General features: G+C 41.2%; 1 protein-coding gene across 7 annotated transcripts; it reads right to left on the bottom strand.

Moving 5' to 3' along the window:
* Positions 1-3,046: 3,046 nt before the first annotated feature.
* Positions 3,047-23,965, bottom strand: LOC115731514. 7 transcript variants are annotated; one of them, XM_048275867.1, is made up of 5 exons: positions 23,524-23,965; positions 7,624-7,788; positions 7,399-7,507; positions 7,093-7,141; positions 3,047-3,265 (listed from the first exon to the last, which is right to left on the bottom strand). In XM_048275867.1, exons 1-5 carry the CDS (start codon positions 23,929-23,931, stop codon positions 3,079-3,081), a joined length of 918 nt encoding a protein of 305 aa, XP_048131824.1. In that variant the 5' UTR covers positions 23,932-23,965; the 3' UTR covers positions 3,047-3,078. The 7 variants fall into 7 exon arrangements, with proteins under 7 accessions (XP_048131824.1, XP_048131829.1, XP_048131825.1 ...); XM_048275872.1 differs by lacking the exon at positions 23,524-23,965 and adding an exon at positions 7,927-8,294; XM_048275868.1 differs by lacking the exon at positions 3,047-3,265 and adding an exon at positions 19,901-19,927 and having other exon boundaries at positions 6,743-7,141; positions 23,545-23,965.
* Positions 23,966-27,080: the final 3,115 nt, after the last annotated feature.

The following is a 27,080-nucleotide window of genomic DNA, read 5'->3' as shown; positions in this document are numbered from 1 at the left end:
AGATAAATATCGAGTCTTGATTAATAAAAAAAAAAGAAAAACGAAATTTCCCATTTTCCCATTAGGCATTTGTGGCAACGTGGCCTAATCAAATGCGAAGTTTCTTTTACGCGCCCTTGTGAAGAATCGTTTGCTGCGTTTACAAGTTTCAACGAATGAATACAAAATATTTGTCGTCTACGAAATTATTTGGTTATAGATTGTTATTGATAATAAAAATATTTCTCATTGACTAATTATTTCAAGTGCTATAAATAATTATTAAGATAATATTTTCCAAATAATATCCTCTCCTTTTTTTTCACGAAAAGGACCGATCTGAAGTCTCGTAAAGTGTTCGAATTTAGTAAATTAATCAAGGGTTTGACGACGAGAAAGTGAGTTTATGGAGAAATCTTGAGGACATTTACGACAATTGACATCAGCAGCAACACGGTTTAGACACAGCTCGAGCCTCTCGAGGCAACTGACTCCTTGTCACGAGACTTTTGTCTCACGAAGAACCGACTCCTTGACCAATTACTGATCACACGTTTTCTTGATCAAATTTTAATCAGATGTTGGTGACAGACGAGCATGTTAATCTTCCTGTCATCTTTATAGTCAAGCCTTATCCGAACATTATCTAACCCGCCGTATAATGTCGGCACGGCGGCGCAAATTGTTTCGATCGCTCTGGGGGAACTTCTTGAATTATACTCGATTCTCGACGATGCTCTTATATGGCTGTACTCGAAATTTGACGGGGTTCAACACGAACTCTGATATTTCGCGAGCACGCCAGGGACACGCGAGTCGAAGATCCGACACGTGGTCAACGCCAGCGACACGCGAGTCGGTGAGGAGAGAGGGGCCGGGGAAAAGCAGATCCGAAGGGCAGAGAACGGCAGGGGAAGGGGGAGGAAGAGCGTCTCGGGCCATGAGAGCGGCAACGCGCGGCCAGTGCCTGAGCAGGGAACGGCCCTCGTGTGCGGCGGAGCAGAGAGAGCGAACGAGGCCGGAGGGCAGACAGAGGGAGAGAGCGCCGGAGGAGAGACGAGCAGCAAAAATCACAGCGGTCGACGTCGTGGTTGGTTTAGCGGGACAGAGAGGAGAGAGAAAGATGAAAAGTGTGATATGTTTTCGGCGATGTTTTCAAAAAGTAAAGAGAGAGAGAGAAGAGAGAGAGACAGGTGAGGCGCGTGTCAGAGATTTTTTAAAAGGTAAAGAGAGGAGGGGAGGAGACGTGAGAGAGGAGGGAAAGCGGTGCAGACCGCAGATTACAGGAATTTCTTTTTATTGTTTATTTAATTTCGTGTCGTGTCGCTGTCCCGTATCGATATCAATGTTATTTAGATTGGCCGTCAACCGGCAGAAAAAGAAGAAAAAAAAAATGAAAAATGAGAAAAAGGTAGGTGGAGGAGGAAAAAGGATGAAAAATGATTCCTCTTTTTTAGACGAAACTATTTTTCCACTTTTGAATATTTTTTGTTTCCAACGATGAAAAATGTTTTTTCTTTCTTCAATAGTTTATTTCATGTGAACCAAACGTCCGAAAATTCAAAGAACTTTTTCTTAAAATTTATTTTTCGTAAAATAAACGAAGCCTAATATTTTGTTGCCAGACGATTAACTTGATGTCGGCCCTCCACGCAAGAGACGAGGAGATGCTCTTTGAGCCTAAAAGATCCATGAAGATTGAAAGTCGATGAAAGGCCAGAGCCGCCACCAGCCGCCTCACTAATTTTATCCTGAAACATCCATTATCGGCTCGGGTTGAATCGAAAGAGGGGGTGTGCAAAATGCCATTTTTTCAAAGACCGTCGTCGTACGGCTCGAATTTCGCAAATACAACGACACGACACGACATGATACGTCACGACGTAAATGAAGAGTTCAATCACAAGACGAGTAAAATTTGCCAGAGATATCTTATGAAGGGTTACACCCAAATCCTCAATACTTCGTCGGAACAACAAAAATAGAACGGATTGGGCAAAAGTCGGGAGTCTGTCGAAGCATCGACCCCGTTTCGTCTGTCTCTGTCTTGTGCAAATATAAGAAGAAAAAGCAAAAGAGAACCGGCGGTTTCCAAGCAATGAGGACTGAGGAGAGTCTTTGCTAAAGATAAGGTTTATCCATCAAAACTTGATCTCTTCCGCCGTTCTCAAAATTTAAATTTAAATTCGAATTTCGGAACTAAAAGTCTTTCCACAACTTAATGATGTTTTTCTCAATTTAAGGAATCAATTTTGTCCTCATCATGTGACCGGGTATCTATTTAAACTCATTCTGTACGTCAGTAGTAGAATGGCAAGGAAAAAAAAAAATTCGAAGTTTCTTTTACTATCTTTCAATAAAGTTTCTGTTGTAATATTAACGCGCGCAAACTAATCAGAATCTTGCAAATAAGTTAATGTAAAAGCACAGAAAAATAGTGAGAAACGATAAAGGACACCAAATATTATGTGATTTGATCTGAATATTGATACATATATCCACGAAAGAGCCCGTACAAATAATCACTCTGATGCGTCGTCCGAAGCAAAAAAGCAGAACTCCACAACATTATTTTGTGTGCCCTACTGAAGAAGTCAACAAATTATCTTTGACGGGGCCCACAAAATATTCTACGTGGGTTTTAGACGATATCTTGACTGCTTGTGCCGCTTCTACGAGGTGGAGGTAAAAAGCAACCTTAACTTTTGTCTTCTTTCATTTATTACTCCGTGGGCCCCATAAGCTTATATGCCCTTCCTTTTATTCGCCCAAAAAAAAGAACGCGGAAGAGAAGTCCACGAAGCCAAATCTCGTCAAATCTTGCATATTTATCTCCGTAAAAATTCAAACTCGAGACATAAAAAAAAAAAAAAAGTAACAGTTTCGCAGGAAGGTTCTTTCCAATCTGTTCGTGCCTTCCCAGCAATTTCGTCTACTGTCAATTGCAACTCCGCTCGACACGGGTCTCCAAGAAATTGTGGTGGAAGATTCGTCGTCTCGTAACATTTCCACTACGAGTCTTAATATTATATAATGAAAGAGTCAACAAAGATACGAAACTCATAAGAACCAAGCTCTTTTGCCGCCCATCATTTGTATTTAGAAAAACTTGAGCGACGTTCCACGTGAGGTATCGTTCACGTCGGCGTCCTCGGCAAGCACTGGATGCCGGTTTCGCCATAATTCCCCGACAAGCTCGAACCCGCCGGCTACCGACGATTCGCCATTTTGAAAGATCTGTCTTCTAAGCTGTGCGTATCCGCAGTAATCCATCTTAATCTTGAATCTCCCGGCGTTCCCCAAATGTGTCAAGACCGCGAATTTCACTGTCTCCCCCGCATAAACGTGAAGGGACCATTCCGATACGTGAAGCCCCATGATTGTTTGATTACGTTAGCTTTACTTAGAACTTATAGCATGGAATTATTGGCGTGATATGCGATAGTCGGAAAAGATCTTCTTCCGGAAAAAGAATTTCACCAAACAAGAATCATATGGATTGCGTAAGCGTGCAAAATACTTATAATCTTTTGTCGAATGTTCTTGTTGTAATAAACCTAATCATTACAGCTTTCAATCTAATTGCATGGTGGAGCTTACCATGAGTGATGAGTGGCAAATTTTCTGAAGGGTATCTATCGGCAAGAGAACGAATAGTGTGGCGATATCTATCTCTTGCCTTTGGCTCAGCCTCTCCCCATTTTGGCAGCTACAAAAAAAAATGAAACTTTGATAGTCCATCACACACTAGACGAGATCGGGAATCATCTCAATTCGGGTAAAACTTGGGATAATGACACGAGTGGTCCCGAATTTTGACTAAATGTACAATGTGATTTCTAAACGTTTAAGTTGTTCAGTGTGATCACTGCCATGGAGCCGCATGCCGCACGGCACACGTGTCTATTAACCAAATCTAGTCTCGTTAAACGAAATTCACAAAAAAAAAAAAAAACAATTTTTCTGGGGCTTCAAACTTTTGCAAATATTTTGTACCTCGTTGAACACTGGCTTCACTGTATGATCCAATGTATCTGCTGGAATCAAGGCTTCAATCTTGGGAATGTTGAATCCCCAAGCCCCATGATCTGCAGGATTAGGAGGAGGATGTCTGATTGCTATGTTGTTGAACAACTCACCCAATCCAAACTCTATAGATACCTGCCAAAAGAAACCGTGTTGACCATTATTTTAAACAAATAGTAAGTAGCGAAAACCTAGGCATCATTAATTAAATCACATATGACTAAACAATTTGAGATGAATGTGAAAGGCGGACTCCTGGACCTTGAACTTTGACGGGTCAATGCCACTGTCGCTTATCGTGACATCGGGGCTCTTGTAAGCAGCCGAGCGAACGTCAATCAGTCCGAGAGCGGTGTCGACGCATCTTCGGAACGGAGACACGACAACCCAGTGGATCGGGAAGCCAAGCTGGTCGGGGAGTCGCTTGGCCGTCTAGACCGCCTTGGCCTGGCCGATCTCTACCAACGAAGGGTCCCATGGCCTGAGGGCCGTGGACGGCCACGATGGGTCGATGTTGTCGAGGCGGTCGCCGTGGCGTATGACGATGACGTGTTGGTCGCGGCGAGGTTGTTCGGGTCTGACGGTGGCCATATTCGCAGGAGTAAAAATGGCGAGGCAGTGGGAGAGGAACTTCGATAGAGAGAATTTGGGAGTTCGCTCCATAAATTCTCTCTCTTAGCCTTAGGAGAGGCACAGATGTTCGTACATGTAAGTGGGAGACATTGTGTTTTGATTTCCTTATTACATTTTATAAGGTTTTTTACTATCTGCAGGTGCCTTCCGAACAATTTCTGCTGCAATCAATTAAATGGTTATAATACCAAAAAAAAATGTCAAATTAATATATCTATCATAATTTATCCCAAGTTAATTTTTTAACAACTAAAAACTCCCCAAAAGTGGTACACTTATGATAAATTTACTCTCCATTAGTTTCCGTTAAACTTTCCATCATATTACCGAATCGGATGACACATGACAGTTGACGGGTGTATCAATTTGAAATTTTTACTCTCCGTTTAATATAATTGTATCGGTTTGGAGTTTTTCATGATAATAATCCAATAACATAAGGTAATTTTGTCATAATTGCACTAGCTTGAGATTTTTTTGGCGGTCAAAAATTAGTTTAAGATAAATTTATGGCGCTTTAGGGTTTTTCGAAGTCAAAAAATTAATTTAAAGTAAATTTGTCACACCTGTATTAATTCGAGACTTTCCGTGATAATAACCTTAATCAAAAAATACATGCGGCGTATTGATTCCTAAATGATTTAAAAAAAAAATTTGTAAAATGTGGCTAAAAGATGGCAAATCTCTTTAGAGCATGACTTGGTGGAGAAGGGTTGATGAGGAGACGCGCTTTGGCTTTGGAAAAAGAACCAAAAAAGTTTTCAAACCTTAGTAGAATGAACAATGACCTAAGAAATTGTGGTGGATGTTTCATCGTGGTCACGTGATGTTTCCCGACAAGATCTTAGACTCTATGCAGTTTCGGATGACATTATAAAACGAGGTGAACTTCCCGAAGAAGCTATCTAGGCATATTCTTCCACGTGCGACGGATTCTACACGTTTCTCCATTCCCGACATCTTATTTTATGGACAACCCAATAATAATTTCATTTATCCCTCGCATACCTCAATGGTAACGTCTTGAATTTAACTCATTGAGATTTTATTCACTTTTAAGCATTGTCGTTATGTGAAAAGACGTATTCTTGAGTTAATTCCAATATATATATTTCAGAAGCACTCTCTTCCCTTGTTCAGTGCACAATTCGATTCATTCCTCACCTCTTCATTATCTTAAAAGCCTGTCAGAAACCACTCATTATTCAGTCCCTTTAACTCCGACGACCGCTCCCCGTCCTTATCGGATTGGGCCGTTACATCAATATTGAATTTTTGGTATGCTGTATCCTACTGCAGTTTGCTTAAAAGAATTTAGAATCATGAATTTTTTTCCTCTTCCCAAATATTTCTATGCAATTTATTTATTTATTATTATTTTTAAACTCCCTTTACCGAACTCTCCTTCGCGGAAAGGCACGACAAAAAAAAGCATTGCTTCACAATTGTAAGCAATGACCCCGTCGCGTTGAGTTTTTGACCTCCTAGTCTATCCAAAGTCCAAGCGACGACGTTTGAATGATTATTTTCAATTTTTAGTAGTGAAATGACTTTTATCGTCAGAGGACACATAATTTCTCTTTTTATTGGCAAGAAAAATTTCGTCGACTCATGGGCATCTATACTCTACGCATTTTCCGCAAAATCGACGAACTGTACAGAATTGCTCGTCGCTTTTTAGTTGCTCATCTTTAAAAGCTTGTTAATTACCTAAGTTTGATGCCATGCTTAGATCTTCGAAACCGGATAGATCAAAATTTGACGGTCGGAAAAGTTTTAAAAAAAAAAAACAGATTAGAGTTATTAACAAGAGGATTTTGCATGCTTTAGATCTCCTAAATTTGATAAATCAAAAAGTAGATGGTTAGAAAACCGAAAAATGAGAGCAAATTTTAAAAAGTTTGGCTAGACCGACCCGGAATGTGTTCGGTTTGGTCCAACTCTCTTGTCATCCTTATCTCTCTTGGAAACTCCGGCCCAACAACTTTCGGGTCGAACTTATAATTGGAACAAATTTTTTTATTGGTGGTCTAATTTATTAGCTGATTTTTTAGTTTGACTCTATGAGGACCCGAGACTAACATGGACCGACTGAAGAAGCAAATTAGAGAAACGAACATATCACATTCAATGTCGGAACAAAAGAAGATAACACAGTCACAAATAGTCCCGCCTAATTGGCAAAAGAATTCCCCTAATATATGAAAGAATTAACAGTGAAACGGAATCATGAGACCAAAGCTCTTTTTGCTGTCCATCTTATGTAATACGACAGATAGTGCAGCATCGGACGTGAAGTGTGTCGATCACATCGGCAACCTCGGCAAGCACTTGATGCCGGTTTGGCCATGGTTCCCAAGAAGCTCGAACTCCCCCGCCTCGAGCAGATCGCCATTTCGGACAACTTGCCTTCTTAGCTGTGCATACCCGCAGTAATCTATCATGATATTGAATCTCGCGGTGTCCTCCAGATGTGTCGAGACCGTGACCTTCACAGCTTCCCCTACATAAAGTGAAGGGAAGATTCCAGTACATGAAGCTTGATGACCGTTTGAGTATGTTTGCTTCACTAAGATCTTCTGGTACGAAGTTATTCGCGCAATATTACGTCAATGGATAAGTAGGCCATGCACTTAAAGTTTTTATCGCATGAAGTTGTTGGTGTGATATACCTAAGCTTTATAGCTTTCAATCTAATTGCATGTAACAATATGGATGAGAAATTTTCGGAAAAATTGAAATATAAAGTTAGAAGCATACCATGACTGATGAGCAGCAAATTTTCTGAAGGGTATCTATCGGCAAGAGAATGAATGGTGTGGAGATATCTCTCCTTTGCCTTCGGCTCAGTCTCTCCCCATTGGGGCAGCTACAAAAATCAAACTTTAATCATATACAATCAAGGAAAAAAGAAATCACATTATTGAAAATTTCTTTTTTTAATTATATTTTTGTTAAACATTTAAAAAAATATTTTTTTTGTACCTTACTGGACACTGACTTTACTGTATTGTCCAAAGCGTCTAGTGGAATCAAGGCTTCGATTTCAGGAATGTTGAATCCCCAATCCGCATGATCTTCAGGACAAGGAGGAGGATGTCTGATTGCTATGTTGTTGAACAACTCCCCCAATCCGTACTCTATAGATACCTGCAAAAACAGAAAATGCGTCGTAACATGTTTAACATGTCCTAAGGACCACAAGCTAGGCATCATTTGATATATGAATATATGACTAAACGAGTTAAGATGAACGGGAGAGAAAGAGAGAGGGAGAGACCAACGGACCTTGACTTTTGATGTGCCGATGCCGTTGTCGCCTGTCACCGCATCGGGGGCCTCGTCTGCAGCCGAGAGACCGGCGATCAACCCGAGAGCGGTGTCGACGCACCTCCGGAACGGGGACACGACGACCCGGTGGATCGGGAAGCCGAGGTGGGCGGGGAGGCCCTTGGCCGTCTCGAGTGCCCTGGCCCGGCCGACCTCGGCCAACGGAGGGTCCCATGGCCTGGGGGCTGTGGACGGCCACAACCGGTCGACGCTGTCGAGGCGGTCGCCGTGGCGCATGACGACAACGTGCTGGTGGTGGTGAGGTCGCTCGAGTCTCGCGGCGGCCATGTCAACAGCAGAAAGAAGGGCGAGGGAACGAGAGTGGAACTTCGTTAGAGAAAGATTAGGAGCTCTCAGCATAAATGTCGCGTCTCTTAATGCCACGAGAGGCACAAATCAGAATACATTTATAAAGAGGTCTCTGATTTTTACTTTTTCCTGTTCATATTTTTAAGATAATTGACGAAGAACTTCCGAACAATTTCTTGTCCAAGCCCCCCCAGAAATCACGCGGACATTGAAATTTCTTCGGCGTGTAGCTCGGTGGAAGAAATTGTGGGGGAAGATTCATCGTCGATTATAATATCTTTGATAAATGAACCAACTTTTGGGTTGGCAAATCAGTGTCGGTTTTTGCGGGGCTGTAAAGAAAAAACAAAGGTTGACTTCTTCTGTTTTTTTTTTTTTTGGGGGTCCTTTTTTGGGGTCATAAAACAAGTTGAACTTAAACGCTGAAGCTAATCTAGCATGTTGTCCTTCCTTCGTTGCTAGCGGGGTTAGGAGACCCCTTCCGCCGTTGCTGGTGGCCTCGCGAGGGGGTCAGTCCTCACTTGATGCGGCGGCGGTCACCATGACTGCCAGTCGAGGGCAAGGGCCCTCGGTCGCTCATGCGAGGGTGGCAGCCCCCCATAATAGGCTTCCAAAAAGGGCTCATTGCCTTCGCTGTCACCCTACTGAGGGGTTCATCTAAAAAAAATAGAAAATTATGACACGTTGGGACACGACACGATATGCAGGCATTTCATTTATAAAAAAAATAGAAAATTCCGACACTTTGTGTATTAAATGTATATTTTTATGTATGCATTATCATGCATATATAAAAACATCTGATGTGAGTGTTTTTTTTTTTTCTTCTTCTATTAGAAATTCACGATTAAGATTTTTTGGGACTGGCTGGGTATATTGATGTTGGGGTGGTTGCATATATTACTTAAGTATATATATTTTTAATAAATTTATTTTTGACTTCTAATTTATTAAAAATGCTTAATATTGATCCCGTGTATGTCGAAACGGCATGTCGGGATGCTGGACTTGCGGGTCGCTAGCATGTCCGAAGCACCGATCACACGTCGATCGCATATAGAAGAGTGTCCGACACGACGCGGAGGCTTCCGAAGAGTGTTGGTGCTTCTTAAGAGTAAATAGAAGGATTATGTAAAGAAGGGCGACAAGTTCTACAATTCAAATAGCAAAGAAGAAGTTTCGGAACTAAATTGACCGATTGACAAAGGTTTTAGGACTTCTACCGTTGTTATCCCTCCATAATTCAATCTTAAAACTTGAATCCTTTCTATTTCACAAACAACTTGTAATATGTTGTCAATCTTATAGTAGATAAAAAAAATTGTCACTTAAGCATATTCCAATGAAATATAAGACTAGAGGGAGAGTGGTCAGACAAAAGCCGAAAGCCACGAAAAAACCATTATTAAAAACCACAAAATACAAACAATTCTATGTTCCAGTTGGTCATCCCAGTTTCAGTTCGCATCATGTTCGATCCGTCCTCTCCAGCGAGCACTTGAAGCTTTATTTTTACGAAATGTGAGGTGGTGATGGGGATGCTAATGGTCGATTGGTAGTTCCTCGGAGACAACTCGCTCGCCTCGCCTTCTCCCATCAATCCCCAGCTCAAAGTGTAATAATTCGATTGCAAACACCAAAATCATGTCCCAAGACTGCCTTGATGACCCGTCAAATTCGCTCGAATTAGGATGAATTCAGTAAGTGTGAGAGGCTCTAGGTTCTGTATAGGTTCCCTTGAAACCCAAACTTACCCATTGAAATAAATTACTCAGTTTTTGAAACTTGAAACTTACCCTGTAAACTGGAATCTACCTTATCACATGTTTCAGAGTTGGTTACAAGGTTTAGAGAGATTTCATCTGTATTCTTAATTAAATGATTGTAGTAAATTATTATATTTAATGATTAAAATTTGCTGCTATAATCCACTGACTACAACTCGTATTGAGACTTACAAATAAATGTGAAACAATAAACAATAATAAAGTAATCAGTCATAAATATGGCTGAAAATGGAAGCTCAAATTAGTGGTTTCTAATTACACACTCATCATAGGATGTCATGGAATACTGTAGGATTGTGCAAAGAGATATAAGAAAAAAAATCACAAAAACTTATTACAGGTTCCAGGTTCCATCTACATGTCGAAACAGGTTCCCTAATTTTTGAAACTTGAAACCTACCCTGCATACCTTGAAACTATGCTCACCGCTAGAATTCAGAAGCTTTCAGCTCTTAGCACGTCGCAAAGCTCTAGACTCACACCTGAGCAATTATGAGGGAGAGCGACACCAAGTACAGTATGATTGAAGACGAAGAGCCACAGGAGAGAGCGATAGCAAGCACAGTATGATCAAACACAAAGAGTTACAGTTGCTTACGACTCGGATAGGAGAGGGGCGAGCTTGTCCCTTGCCTGTGGCCGCCACCGATAGAGGAAGAAGAAAAAAAGAAAATTAAATTAAATCAAAATTCTATTTTTTGGTAATTTTTCCTAGGAAAATCAAATCAGATTTTCATACAAAATAGCGGTAAATATATTCCTATTCATTTTCAGGTTTTAGCCGAACATAAAAAAATATTGTTATTTTGCCTTTTTGGAAAATGTTTTATAGAAATCTTTCATTTTCTATGAAACAAACGGAGCCTAAATCGTGGTAGACTTTTATTGAATATCTATAGATATGGGGCACTTGTTTAAGAAGTGTACTTGCACTAACCTCACATCAATAATTTTTTGATTTCGAAAACTAATCTTGCCTCATTAAATAATCATTATCAAAATCAAAACTTCTTTCCAATGTTCAGCTAGCTAGAAGTTTTTCCGACTATAGGAGTATTTACCAGTAAAACAATCGCACGTTTTTATTAATTTACGAGGCGTCAGCCTAAAATAATTTCACCTACAAATTTAGGGTTGACTAGCATGTATATTAGAACATCGATCAAATTACTATAATCTAGAAAATGATTTCGTAAAGGAAAATAATTATGTGACTATCCTTTATTTACTATCCCATATGCATAATAATTTATTTACCAAAAAAAAACCGTTTATTCTGAGCTACAAAAAATAAATAGCAAATAATTAGAAGGGATATGTGCATTAGAAGTTCTAAAACCCGTCACGAAAGCATAATTAAATCCTAAAACCAAAGTGAACGAGTCTTCTGACCCAAAAAAAAAAAAAGTGAACGGGCCTTGTTTCTTGTTCGGTTGTTCCCATGCAGCCAAAGTACTGCATGTAATCTGACCAAAAAAAAAAAGTACTCGAAGTGTTGCCAAATGTAGACCATTCAACACTGGCTATTTTGTCATCTAGCAGCCGAAACTTTTCTTCCTCTGGAGTTTCCCCCCAGCCGCCACCTCCTCTCTGAAGTTTTTTTTTTTTCTCCTGCAGCTTTGTCGCCGACCCTCTCTCTCCCTCCCTTCCCCTCTCCCTCTAGTCCATATTTTTTTGATCTTCCCATCCCTCTATTCGTCAATTTTGGGGACGAGCGATCGACATCTTCTACAAAAGTGAGCTCTGACGATCGAAGTATGAGTGTTTCGAAAGGATCCGCTCTCTTCGTATCTGCTCGCTCGCTTCGGCTTCAGATGCATTTTGTAGATTGTCGAGCACTCCGCAAGTTTTCGAAGCTTTTTTTCCCTGTCAATTGGATTATCTGAAAGTAATTTTGTGATCAACGGGTATTTTTTTTTATAGCTATTTTCTCTTAATCTATAGTTAGAACTAGATTTGAGTGCCATTTTATCCCAATCTAGATATAGGTCTGGGATTTACAATACGTTTTTTGTACTTTCTCAACTTATTTGTATTGTTCTTATTTCTGTATAGTGATGGAGCTGGGGATGTCGAACCCAGGCACGCACCGCCTTTTGGCAAATTTGTAGCTATTGGAAAGGGATTTTTCGGTGTGTGAAGTGATGATGCGAGATTCGAGTGATCGGCCGCCGGTTCCGCTTAGATATTATGATAGATCTGTCCTTGAGGAATAAGCAAGTTTCTATAGTCCGTACCAAGTTTATATACTTTTCAGATTTACCTGTTTTGTGGGATTTTCATTTTTATTTTAAGTGATGTATGTCTCTTTGATATGAAATGAAGATTTTTCTTTAAAAAAAAAAAAAAAGAAGCTATTTGATCCTATATAGGTTGCAATTTATTCACGCGTCACTCAAATGATTTCTATAAACTAGGATTTTTATCATATGTTTGCCACAATAAACAAAAGCCTTGTACAAAACCGTAATGTTTGAGGATGCTATCTTAATCATGAACTAGAGGTGATCGGTTTCAGAATGGGTGGTTCCCACCCTAGAATTGAAAACCGCCTGCTAGAGACCGGTTCTATAAAATGCAAATCGTGAACCACTCGCTCGTTCCATGTATCCATCCGAAAACCGAACTACCGATCCGATCGGGTTCCTGGGTGGATCCATGGAATCGGTCCCACCGATCCATGGATAATGCCGTCTCGATGAGCTATGAAGCGCATCATAGCAGGAATCTAAGGAGAACCACATTACATTCCACGAATGCTTGCCGCGATTAAACATGTCAAATTTGTGGTGGACATAGCTCATCCCATGATGAAATACTAGCTCCAATGGAATAATCAGAAATGGATTAACAAGAAGAGCAGATCTAAACTACAGCACTTTCTTGAAGCCTTTGTCTGACTTCGCATGCAGTCTTGGGAGCTCAAGCGATGGCGCAGCTCCGGCACTCGAGTAATCGATTACAGGACATAGAGAGACGATGATCATGCACGTGGGGAGGAAGAGATGGCTGAGAATAATTTTGATGGCGGTCGAGACATGACAAAACCAACATAGAAAGCAACATAAACCCTCCCAATGCTCCGTCACGTACTGAAAGATCAAACACTAGTTCATGCGTGTCGCAGCGGCTCGCGGTTGATGCCGGTTTCATCAGGGTTTGTGGCTATCTTGAATTTATAAGCGGTGAACAAATTGCCATTTCGAACGATTTGCCTTTTGAGATGCGCGTATCCGAAATAGTCCGGTCTTATTTTGTGTCCTCTTGCCTCCCTCCAATATGTCGAGGCCGGGACCTTCACCCCTTCCCCTGCAGTTGAAGCTGGTTTAGGAACATGCCGAGACATAAGGACGCCCCTTCACTTTCCGTGCCATTATCACGGGGGAAGGGTGCAATCACCACATGTCTACAGCTTTTATGTATCGTAAAAACACTTAATTTAGCCAATACCATGTCATCTTTTAAAGTTAGCCATGTGTATACCCTACATCGTATAGGTCATGAAACTTGCATTACAATAAATTTATCATAAGTGGGTTATATGAGTTAATTTGTGTTGGATTATTTATGATCCGACACAAACCCGACTCAATCCGACTCGACCCACCCGTTTGACAGGACCAGTCATGTGTGTATTCTACGTCATATGGGTTTGAATTTTGATTAAATTGATTACAAAGAGAGAAGTGAAGTGCCAAAATTGAAGCTTTACCATGAGTGACGAACAGCAGATTCTCTTCAGGGTATTTGTCAACGAGGGAGTGAATAGTGAGCAGGTATCGATCTTTTGCCCCGGATTCGCTCTCTCCCCATTGTGGCAGCTACACCAATTTAGATATACTCCAAATTAGACCATGCAATTACACATGCTTAAAACTTACAACCTTCAAGGGTAAATTCTTTTCAGTCTCGTTTATGATGGACGTAAACCTAAGTTGTATAGCAAAAAAAAAAAAAACAAAAAACAAAAAAACAAAACAAAGCACTTAACTTGTGAAAACGTCGCAAAGGGTAGTGATTTTAGGGAAACCTGATAATTCGCATAGTAAAACAATGTCGCTTCCACATTCTAATCCCACTTTAAAAGAAACAAAAACTCCAGCCATGCGCGATTAGCTTTAGTTATGACTATTTGATGCAAATTGCAGTTATGGAAGACATCATCGAAGCTTCAATTATACACACAGGCCGTGTTCCACGTAAAAAAAAAAAGGAACAAGAAGAAGAAGAAGAAGAAGAAAACCTCGTACCTCCTTGAACACCCGGTGCGGTTTGGAGTCTACGACGCCCGTCGGAAAGGAAGCCTCGAGCTCTTTCATGTCGAATCCCCATGAACCGCGATCCGTGGGATGGTACCATAATGCGACGTCGTTCATCATCTCACACATTCCATACTCTATGGATACCTGAAAAAAGCTATAAAAGAAAAGGCTATCGGACTGGCCATTTGATAGATCAGCAACTCGAATTTGTTGTTCTTCATGTGAAAAAAGCTCTTCGAAATATGGGCTGAAAGTCAAAACGGAAAGAACATACTGCGTCCGAAAAAAAAGGAAAAATCGAAAGCAAAGCGGTTCGACGTGATCAACATGTGTCAGCCTAGTTTTACTTTTGAGCAATAGCTTTATTTCCGTTATCGGAACGGATGGGGATGAGGAGAGAGTACTAGACCTTGATTCGCGATGCCGATGAGTCGGCGGAATTCCCATTGTCCAGGTTTCCGGCGTCCACTGCAGAGAGACCGCTGATCAGCTGCTGCGCGGTCTCGACGCACCGTCGGAAAGGTGACACGACGACCCGGTGGATCGGGAACCCCAGCTGGTCCCGGAGTTTCCTGCCAGTTTCGAGCGCCCTGGCCCGGCCAGCATCGGTCAACGGAGCGTCCCAAGGGTTGGGGACCATGGTCCACCATGACTTGTCGGCGCCGTCGTCGGCGCGCTCGCCGTGGCGCATGACGAGGACGTGTTGGCATTGCTCGGGTCTGACGATCAGCTGCGACATTGCAACCGGCGAGTTAAGGGCGGTGAGGGCTGTGCGCTTAGGGAGCGAGAGGGAGGATGAGGAGAGAAAGCGAAGAGAAGGGCGATTTCGTGAAAGCAGAGCGAGATCAGGCGAAGTTAAAGCGTGAGTCCAGATTCAGCCAAGGGGGCAATATTTATAGGAGCTAAGCGAAAATTTGTCCTTCCTCAGATAAATATCGAGTCTTGATTAATAAAAAAAAAACGAAATTTCCCATTTTCCCATTAGGCATTTGTGGCAACGTGGCCTAAGCAAATGCGAAGTTTCTTTTACGCGCCCTTGTGAAGAATCGTTTGCTGCACTTACAAGTTTCAACGAATGAATACAAAATATTTGTCGTCTACGAAATTATTTGGTTATAGATTATTATCGATAATGAAAATATTTCCCATCGACTAATTATTTTAAGTGCTATAAATAATTATTAAGATAATATTTTCCAAATAATATCCTCTCTTTTTTTTCACGAAAAGGACCGATCTGAAGCCTCGTAAAGTGTTCGAATTTAGTAAATTAATCAAGGGTTTGACGACGAGAAAGTGAGTTTATGGAGAAATCTTGAGGACATTTACGACAATTGACATCAGCAGCAACACGGTTTAGACACAGCTCGAGCCTCTCGAAGCAACTGACTCCTTTTAGCGAGACTTTTGTCTCACGAAGAACCGAGGTCTTGACCAATTACTCATCACACGTTTTCTTGATCAAATTTTAATCAGATGTTGGTGACAGACGAGCATGTTAATCTTCCTGTCATCTTCCTGCCTTATCGGGAGCATTTATTAAAAAAAAAAAAAAGGAAGAAAAAATTCCGAACGTGCTGAGCCCGCGTGAGAGAATGCGTGCTCTTAAGATCGCCCGAAGAAATGGGCCGATTGAGATGATGCGCGAAAGCCGGTCCGGACATTATCTAACCCGCCGTATAATGTCGGCACGGCGGCGCAAATTGTTTCGATCGCTCTGGGGAAACTTCTTGAATTATACTCAATTCTTGACGATGCTCTTATGGCTGTACTCGAAATTTGACGGGGTTCAACACGAACTCCGATATTTCGCGAGCACGCCAGGGACACGCGAGTCGAAGATCCGACACGTGGTCAACGCCAGCGACACGCGAGTCGATGAGGAGAGGGGGGCGGGGAAAAGCAGATCCAAAGGGCAGAGAACGGCAGGGGAAGGGGGGAGGAAGAGCGTCTCGGGCCATGAGAGCGGTAGTGGGCGGCCAGCGCCTGAGCGAGGAACGGCCTTCGTGTGCGGCGGAGCAGAGAGAGCGAACGAGCCGGAGGGCAGAGGGAGAGAGTTATTTTTATTGTTTATTTATTTTTGTGTCGTGTCGTGTCGCGTGTCCCGTATCGATATCGGTGCTATTTAGATTGGCCGTCGACCGGCAGAGGAAGAAGGAAAAAAAAAGGTACGTGGAGGAGGAAAGAGATGGAAAATGATTCCTTTTTTTAGAGGAAATTATTTTTCCACTTTTGGATATTTTTGTTTCCAACGATGAAAAATATATATTTTTTCTTCAATGGTTTATTTCGTGTGAACCAAACGCCCGAAAATTCGAAGAACTTTTTTGTAGAATTTGTTTTTAATAAAACAAACGGAGTCTAATATTTTCTTGCCAAACAATTAACTTGATGTCGGCCCTCCACGCATGAGACGAGGAGAGGCTCTTTGAGCCTAAAAGATTCATGAAGATTGAAAGTCGATGAAAGGCTAGAGCCGCCACCAGCCACCTCACTAATTTTATCCTGAAACATCCATTATCGGTCCGGGTTGAATCGAAAGAGGGGGTGCGCAAAATACCATTTTTTCAAAAATCGCTGTCATGCGACTCGGATTTCGCAAATACAATGACACGACATGATACGTCACGACGTAAACGAAGAGTTCAATCACGACAAAAGTAAAATTTGCCAGAGATATCTTATGAAGGGTTACACCCAAATCCTCAATACTTCGTCGGAACAACAAAACTAGAACGGATGACATCAACACGGAGTTGTCGAGTTCCTCGGTTGGGCAAAAGTCGGGAGTCCGTCGAAGCATCATCGACCCCGTTTCGTCTGTCTCTGTCTTGTGCAAATATAAGAAGAAAAAGCAAAAGAGAACCGGCGGTTTCCAAGCAATGTGGACTGAGGAGGAGAGCCTTTGCTAAAGATAAGGTTTATCCATCCAAAACTTGATCTCTTCCGCCATTCTCCAAATTTAAATTTAAATTCGAATTTCGGAACTAAAATTCTTTCCCCAACTTGATAATGTTTTTCCTCAATTTAAGGAATCAATTTTGTCCTCGTCATGTGACCGTGTATCAACTTAAACTCGTTACGTACGTCAAGAGAATGGCAAGGAAAATGAAAAAAATTTGAAGTTTCTTTTACTATCTTTCAGCAAAGTTTCTATTGTAATACTAACGCGCGGAAACTAACCAGGATCTTGCAAATAAGTCAATGTAAAAGCACAGAACAATAACGAGAAATGATAAAGGATACCGGAGATGACGTAATTCGGTCCGAATATCGGTACCTACATTTACGAGAGTGCCAATACGAATAATACATTATAATTGAAGAATTGGAATTACAATCGCTCAATACGCTTGTGTTTTCCGTATCTAAATTATACCCAAATTCTAAGACTGCGCTTGGTCGTCCGTATAAAACTCGGGATATGATATGTTTTATCATATCCCGTGTTTGGTAGGTGTTCCGGATAATATAATGTCGGATATAAAGGGATATAACCCGAATGAAAAAATCTTAGGGGAGGGGGTAGGATAAGGTCGAATAGGATTTCTCTTATCCGTCATATAAGAGCTAACTTTCTTGTCTTATTTGTTTATATTTTCATTTTATTTATTTTTTTTGCAAAGAGGTTTGAAAATTTAATAAAATGTGTACATTTTCAAGTTTTTTTTGTGTGTATGAGAACATTATTTTTATAGTAATAAGATCGGAATATTTCATAGCATCACATAGGGCATATATGTCATTTATATTGATATAGAGTTTCTACCAAATGCGGGATAGGATAGGATATGAGAATATCCGACTTTAAATTCGTAGTTCATCAAATGATGGATAGGATATGACCAAATCCTTAGATTTTTTATCCTATCCTATCTAATCCTATTCTGATCAGAAATTCCAACGACCTAACGTAGCATAAGTGTTTATAAATAAAATAACTCCCAAGCGGATATAATAAACTCACGAAGAAAGCGTCTGATGTTCGAAGGGTCACGCTGAAAGAGGACTTCTCTGCAGGTTCTCGTACGGCGGCTTTAATCCGTCGTCTGAAGCAAAAAAGCAGAACTCCACAACTTTATTTTGTGTGCCCTACTGAAGAAGTCAACAAATTTTCTTTGACGGGGCTCACAAAATATTCTACGTGGGTTTTAGATGATAGCTTTGACTGCTTGTGCCGCTTCTACAAGGAGGAGGTAAAAAGCAACCTTAACTTTTGTCTTCTTTCAAATCTTGCATATTTATCTCTGTAGAAATTCAAACTCGAGACATGAAAAAAAATAACAGTTTCGCAGGAAGGTTCTGTCCAATCTGTTCGTGCCTTCCCAGCAATTTCGTCTACTGTCAATTGCAACTCCGCTCGACACGGGTCTCCAAGAAATTGTGGTGGAAGATTCGTCGTCTCGTAATATTTCCACTACGAGTCTTAACATTATATAATGAAAGAGTCAACAAAGATACGAAACTCATAAAAACCAAGCTCTTTTGCCGCCCATCAATTGTATTTAGGAAAACTTGAGCGACGTTCCACGTGAGGTATCGTTCACGTCGGCGTCCTCGGCAAGCACTGGATGCCGGTTTCGCCATAATTCCCCGACAAGCTCGAACCCGCCGGCTGCGGATGATTCGCCATTTTGAAAGATCTATCTTTTAAGCTATGTATATCCGCAGTAATCCATCTTAATCTTGAATTTGCCGGCGTTCCCCAAATGTGTCAAGACCGCGAACTTCACTGCCTCCCCTGCATAAACGTGAAGGGACCATTCCGATACGTGAAGCCCCATGATTGTTTGATTACGTTAGCTTTACTTAGAACTTATAGCATGGAATTATTGGCGTGATATGCGATTGTCGGAAAAGATCTTCTTCCGGAAAAAGAATTTCACCAAACAGTAATCATATGGATTGTGTAAGCGGGCAAAATACTTATAATCTTTTGTCGAATGTTCTTGTTGTAATAAACCTAATCATTACAGCTTTCAATCTAATTGCATGGTGGAGCTTACCATGAGTGATGAGTGGCAAATTTTCTGAAGGGTATCTATCGGCAAGAGAACGAATAGTGTGGAGATATCTATCTCTTGCCATTGGCTCGGTCTCTCCCCATTGTGGCAGCTACAAAAAAATGAAACTTTGATAGTCCATTACACACTAGACGAGGTCGGGAATCCTCTCAATTGAGATAAAACGTGGGATAATGACACGGGTGGTCCTGAATTTTGACTAAATGTGTAATGTGATTTCCAAACGTTTAAGTTGTTCAGTGTGATCACTATCATGGGATAAAACATGGGATAATGACACTGTATGATCCAACGTTTCTGCCGGAATCAAGGCTTCAATCTTAGGAATGTTGAATCCCCAAGCCCCATGATCTGCAGGATTAGGAGGATGATGTCTGATCGCTATGTCGTTGAACAACTCACCCAATCCAAACTCTATAGATACCTGCCAAAAGTAACTTCGTTAACCACTATTTTATACGAATAGTGAGTAGCGAAAACCTAGGCATCATTAATTAAATCACATATGACTAAACAATTTCAGATGAATGTGAAAGACGGACTCCTGGACCTTGAACTTTGACGGGTCAATGCCACTGTCGCTTATCGTGACATCGGGGGGGCTCTTGTCCGCAGCCGAGCGAACGTCAATCAGTCCGAGAGCAGTGTCGACGCATCTTCGGAACGGAGACACGACAACCCGGTGGATCGGGAAGCCAAGCTGGTCGGGGAGTCGCTCGGCCGTCTAGACCGCCCTGGCCCTGCCGATCTCTGCCAACGGAGGGTCCCATGGCCTGAGGGCCGTGGACGGCCACGATGGGTCGATGTTGTCGAGGCGGTCGCCGTGGCGTATGACGATGACGTGTTGGTCGCGGCGAGGTTGCTCGGGTCTGACGGTGGCCATATTCGCAGGAGTGAAAATGGCGAGGCAGTGGGAGAGGAACTTCGATAGAGAGAATTTGGGAGTTCGCTCCATAAATTCTCTCTCTTAGCCTTAGGAGAGGCACAGATGTTCGTACATGTAAGTGGGGAGGCATTGTGTTTTGATTTCCATATTACATTTTATAAGGTTCTTTACTATCTGCAGGTGCCTTCCGAACAATTTCTGCTGCAATCAATTAAATGGTTATAATACCAAAAAAAAAATCTCAAATTAATATATCTATCATAATTTATCCCAAGCTAATTTTTTAACAACTAAAAACTCCCCAAAAGTGGTACACTTATGATAAATTTACTTTCCGCTAGTTTCCGTTAAACTTTCCATCAAATTACTGAATCGGATGACACATGACAGTTGACGGGTGCATTAATTTGAAATTTTTACTCTTCGTTTAATATAAGTGTATCGGTTTGGAGTTTTTCATGATAATAATCTAATAACATAAGGTAATTTTGTCACAATTGCACTAGCTTGAGATTTTTTTGGTGGTCAAAAATTAGTTTGAGATAAATTTATCACAGCTTAGAGTTTTTCGAAGTCAAAAAATTAATTTAAAGTAAATTTGTCACATCTGTATTAATTCGGGACTTTCCGTGATAATAACCTTAATCAAAAAAATACACGCGGCGTATTGATTCCGGAATGATTTAAAAAAAATTGTAAAAATGTGGCTAAAAGATGGGAAATCTCTTTAGAGCATCACTTGGTGGAGACGGGTTGATTAGGAGACGCGCTTTGGCTTTGGAAAAAGAACCAAAAAAGTTTTCAAACCTTAGTAGAATGAACAATGACCTAAGAAATTGTGGTGGATGTTTCATCGTGGTCACGTGATGTTTCCCGACAAGATCTTAGACTCTATGCAGTTTCGGATGACATTATAAAACGAGGTGAACTTCCCGAAGAAGCTACCTAAGCATATTCTTCCACGTGCGACGGATTCTACACGTTTCTCCATCCCCGACATTCATCCCTCACATATCTCGATTAAGACGCCTTGAATTTAACTCACTGAAATTTTGTTAGCTTTTGCTCATGTGCTAAAGCCAAGCATTGCTGTTACGTGAAAAGACGCATCCGTAAGTTAATTTCAATTTTCAAATATATATTTTAGAATTGCTCTCTCTCCCTATTTGATACACAATTCGATTTATTCCCGACCTTTTCACCATCTTAGAAGCCCGCCAGAAGCGCCTTCTTATTCGGGCTCTCCAACTCCGACGACCGCTTTCCGCCCTTATCGGATCGGCCGTTACATCAATATTAAATTTTTGGTATATTGTATCCTCCTGCAGTTTGCTTAAAAGAATTTAGAATCATGACTTTTTTTTTACTCTTCCCAAATATTTCTATGCAATTTATTTATTTATTTATTATTATTTTTAACTCCCTTTACCCGAACTCTCCTTCGCGGAAAGGCACAAAAACAAGCTTTGCTTGACAATTGTAAGCAATGACCCGTCGCGTTGACCCTTTGACCGCCTACTCCATCCAAAGTCCAAGCGACGACGTTTGAATGATTATTTTCATTTTTTAGTAGTGAAATGAATTTTATCGTTAGAGGACACAGAATTTCTCTTTTTATTGGCAAGAAAAATTTCCCCAGACTTATGTGCATCTATAACTCTATGCATTTTCTGCAAAATCAACAAATTGTATAGAATTGCTCGTCGCTTTTTAGTTGCTCATCTTTAAAAGCTCGTTAATTACCTAATTTTGATGCCATGCTTAGATCTTCGAAAGGGGATAGATCAAAATTTGACAGTTGGAAAAGTTAAAAAAAAATTGGAGTTATTAACAAGAGGATTTTGCATGCTTTAGATCTCCTAAATTTGATAAATCAAAAAGTAGATGGTTAGAAAACCGAAAAATGAGAGCAAATTTTAAAAAGTTTGGCTAGACCGACCCGGAATGTATTCGGTTTGGGCCAACTCCCTTGTCATCCTTATCTCTCTTGGAAACTCCGGCCCAACAACTTTCGGGCCGGGCTTATCGTTGGAACAATTTTTTGATTGGTGGTCTAATTTATTAACTGATTTTTTAATTTGACTCTATGATGACCCGAGACTAACATGGACCGACTGAAGAAGCAAATTAGATTAAAGAACATATCACATTCAATGTCGAAAAAAAAGAAGATAACGCAGTAACAAATAGTCCCGCCCAATTGGCAAAAGAATCCCCCCCTAACATATGAAAGAATTAACAACGAAACCGAATCATGAGACCGAAGATCTTTTTGCCCTCTATCTTATGTAATACGACAACTCGTGCAACGTCGAACGTGAAGTGTACTGATCACATCGGCAACCTCGGCAAGCACTTGATGCCGGTCTGGCCATGGTTCCCGAGAAGCTTGAACTCCCCGACCTCGAACATATCGCCGTTTCGGACAACTTGCCTTCTTAACCGTGCGTACCCACGATAATCCATCCTGATATTGAATCTCGCTCCGTCCTCTAGATGTGTCGAGACCGCGACCTTCACGGCTTCCCCTGCATAAAAGTGAAGGGAAGATTCCGGTACATGAAGCCTGATGACCGTTTGAGTATGTTTGCTTCACTAAGATCTTCCGGTGCGAAGTTATTCGGGCAATATATCATCAATGGATAAGTTCTTGGTGTGATATACCTAAGCTTTATAGCTTTCAATCTAATTGCATGTAACAATATGGATGAGAAATTTTCGGAAAAATTGAAAGATAAAGTTAGAAGCATACCATGACCGATGAGCAGCAAATTTTCTGAAGGGTATCTATCGGCAAGAGAATGAATGGTGTGGAGATATCTCTCCTTTGCCTTTGGCTCTGTCTCTCCCCATTGCGGCAGCTACAAAAATCAAACTTTAATCATATACAATCAAGGAAAAAACAAATCCCATTATTGACAATTTCTTTTTTTTAAATTATATTTTTGTTAAACATTTTTAAAAATATATATATTTTGTACCTTACTGAACACTGGCTTTACTGTATTGTCCAAAGCGTCTAGTGGAATCAAGGCTTCGATTTCAGGAATGTTGAATCCCCAATCCGCATGATCTTCAGGACAAGGAGGAGGATGTCTGATGGCTATGTTGTTGAACAACTCCCCCAATCCGTACTCTATAGATACCTGCAAAAACAGAAAACGTGTCGTAACACAGGTTAACATGTCCTAAGGACCACAAGCTAGGCATCATTTGATATATGGATATATGACCAAACGAGTTAAGTTGAACAGGAGAGAGAGAGAGAGAGAGAGGGACCAACGGACCTTGACTTTTGATGGGTCGATGCCGCCGTCGCCGGTCACTGCATCGGGGTCCTCGTCCGGGGCCGAGAGACCGGCAATCAGCCCGAGAGCGGTGTCGACGCACCTCCGGAACGGGGACACGACGACCCGGTGGATCGGGAAGCCGAGCTGGGCAGGGAGGCCCTTGGCCGTCTCGAACGCCCTGGCCTGGCCGACCTCGGCCAATGGAGGGTCCCATGGCCTGGGGGTCGTGGACGGCCACAACCGGTCGATGTTGTCGAGGCGGTCGCCGTGGCGCATGACGACGACGTGCTGGTGGTGGTGGTGAGGTCGCTCGAGTCTCGCAGCGGCGGCCATGTCAACAGCAGAAAGAACGGCGAGGGAACGGGAGCGGAACTTCGTTAGAGAAAGATTAGGAGCTCTCAGCATGAATGTTGCGTCTCTTAATGCTACGAGATGCACAAATCAGAAAACATTTATAAAGAGGTCTCTGATTTTTACTTTTTCCCGTTCATATTTTTAAGATAATTGACGAAGAACTTCTGAACAATTTCTTGTCCAATCCCCCCCTCAGAATTCACGCGGACATTGAAATTTCTTCAGCGTGTGGCTCGGTGGAAGAAATTGTGGGGGAAGATTCATCGTCGATTATAATATATTTGATAAATGAAGCAATTTCTGGGTTGGCAAATCAGTGTCGGTTTTTGCGGGGCTGTACGATATTTTTTAATAACGTAAAGCAAAAATAAAGGTTGATTTTTTTTTTTTGGGGTCCTTTTTTCGGGTCATAAAACATGGTGAACTTAAACGCTGAAGCTAATCTAGCATGTTGCCCTTCCTTCGTTGCTAGCGAGGGTAGGAGACCCCTGCCGCCGTTGCCGGTGGCCTGGGGAGGGGGGGCCAGTCCTCACCTGATGTGGCCTCGGTCACCACGACTGCCAGTCGAGGGCAAGGGCCCTCGGTCGCTCATGGGAGGGCGGCGGCCCTCCATAATAGGCCGCCAGAAAAGGGTCGGTGCCTTCGCTGCCACCCTACTGAGGGGTCCATCTAAAAAAGTAGAAAATAATGACACGTTGCGACATGACACGATACGTAGACGCTTTATTTATCAAAAAAAAAAAATTTCGACACTTTGTGTATTAAATGTATATTTTTATGTATGCATGATAAATTGATCATGCATATATAAAAATATCAGCGATAAATTTTTTCTCTTTCTTTTATTAGGGATTCACGATTATGATTTTTGTGGGTGGGCTGGGTATATTGATTTTGGGATGATTGCATATATTACTCAAGTATATATATTTTTAATAAATTTATTTTTTGACCTCTAATTGATTGAAAACGCTTAAAATTGATCTCGTGCATGTCAAAATGACATGTCGGAATGCTAGACTTGCGGGTCGCTAGCGTGTTTGGAGCACTAATCACACGTCGATCGCATATATGAGAGTGTCCGACACGACACGAAGGCCCCCAAAGAGTGTCGGTGCTTCCTAGGAGTAAATAAAAGGACTATATAAAGAAGGGCGACGAGTTCTACAATTCCAATAACAAAGAAGAAGTTTCGGAACTAAATTGACCGATTGGCACAAGTTTTTAGACTTCTACCGCTGTTGTCCTTACATAATTCAATCTTAAAACTTGAATCCTTTCTATTTCAAAAACAACTTGACCGAAACAGGGTTAATTTCTCCCATACGTGTTTGACCAAATCTCTCTCTCTCTCTCTCTCTCTCTCTCTCTCTCGGAAAGACATGAAAAGCTTCCTCGAGTTTTCATCTACACTGTTAATTGACCTCGCGTAGACTTTTGGCCTCCTGCGCTATGCCAAGTCTAAGAGAAGATGCTTAGAGTGAATTTTTTTATTTTTATTGTTGTTTCTTATTTATAGAAAATGAATTTTATTTGCAAAGAAGAATTTTGGTTGCCTTGTGTGCTCATTTTCAAATCATTTTTTTTCTGCATAGATTCAATACTCTTTCCGGCGGAAGGAGTCACTCGACGTTGTCGAGTTGCTCGTCCTCATAAGCTTTTCTTGGTTAACACATGCATACGCTTCGTAGTTGAAATGGATTTGCATCTTTGATCCTCTGGAATGTGATAATCCAAGATTAGACTGGTTATAAAGTAAATATTTAGGGTTATCTTAAAGGATGATTTTTGCATGTTTAGACCTTTGAAGTTCGATAAATTAAAGTAAACGACTAGCAAGTGTCGGTGGAGAGCAAATTTTAAAATTTCTGGCCTCTGCAAATGTTGGACCGAGCCGGAATGCATTCAGTTCGGGCCAGTCCACTTGTCCGGACTACAAAATGCGTTAAGAAGATGACCGAGAGACCTATTCACTGTCATTTCATGAGTCAGTTGGCCCATCTACACGATCGAAAGAGATGAGATCTGTCGTGTCTCTCGGTAAACAAATGAGGTAGATAAGTTTTACCATGTCCAGCGTTATTCTGGCATTACAATCTGCATGGAGAGAGGGAGAGAATCGTCAATAGGCAACGTATCATTCTTCGGTGAATTTCCGCCATAATATCGCCAAGTTCTAACACGAAAAACTTACATTGAGAATGTGGAACTAGGTGGACCGTATAAGAAGTCTTGAAACCTTTAACTAGGGATAGAAATAATGAAATAGGACTTTACTAGCACAACAGTCTTTGGGTGATCGTGAGAATAACAGCAAGTTGTGGGTCATAAATTATTAAAGGAATGGACCCCACAGCAATTTATAATTAGTTGTTGTTTAGTTTTTTTTTACTTGTAATATGTTGTCAATATCACAGTAGATAAAAAAAATTGTCACTTAAGCATATTCTAATGAAATATAAGACTAGAGGGAGAGTGGTCAGACAAAAGCCGAAAGCCACGAAAAAAACCATTGTTAAAAACCACAAAATACAAACAATTCTATGTTCAAGTCAGTCATCCCAGTTTCAGTTCGCATCATGTTCGATCCGTCCTCTCCAGCGAGCACTTGAAGCTGTATTTTTACGAAATGTGAGGTGGCGATGGGGATGCTAATGGTCAATTGGTAGTTCTCTTCGGAGACAACTCGCGTGCCTCGCCTTCTCCCATCAATCCCCAGCTCAAATGTAATAATTCGATTGCACACTCCAAAACCATGTCCCAAGACTACCTTGATGACCCGTCGAATTCGCTGGAATTAGGATGAATTCAGTAGGTGTGAGTAGCTCCAGGTTCCGTAAAGGTTCCCATGAAACCCGAAACTTACCCATCGAAACAAATCACTCAGTTTTTAAAACTTGAAACCTACCCCGTAAACTGTAATCTACCTTGTCACAGATTCCGGAGTCGGCTACAAGGTCTAAAGATATTCTACTTGTATTCTTAATTAAACGATTGTAGTAAATTATCACATTTAATGATAAAAATTTACTGCTATAATCCATGAACCATAACTCGTATTCGGAGATACGAATAAATACGAAACAATACACAATAATAAAGTAAAAGTCTCAGTCATAAATTTGGCTGGAAATGAAAGTTTAAAATTAGCGGTTCCAAATTACACACTCATTATAAGATGTCATGAAATATTGTAGGAT

This window comes from Rhodamnia argentea, chromosome 3, assembly GCF_020921035.1.
Source record: "Rhodamnia argentea isolate NSW1041297 chromosome 3, ASM2092103v1, whole genome shotgun sequence".
In the NCBI taxonomy this organism is placed as follows: Eukaryota; Viridiplantae; Streptophyta; class Magnoliopsida; order Myrtales; family Myrtaceae; genus Rhodamnia; species Rhodamnia argentea.
Note: the sequence above shows the minus strand (reverse complement) of the source record. Positions and strands in the feature narration are given on the sequence as shown.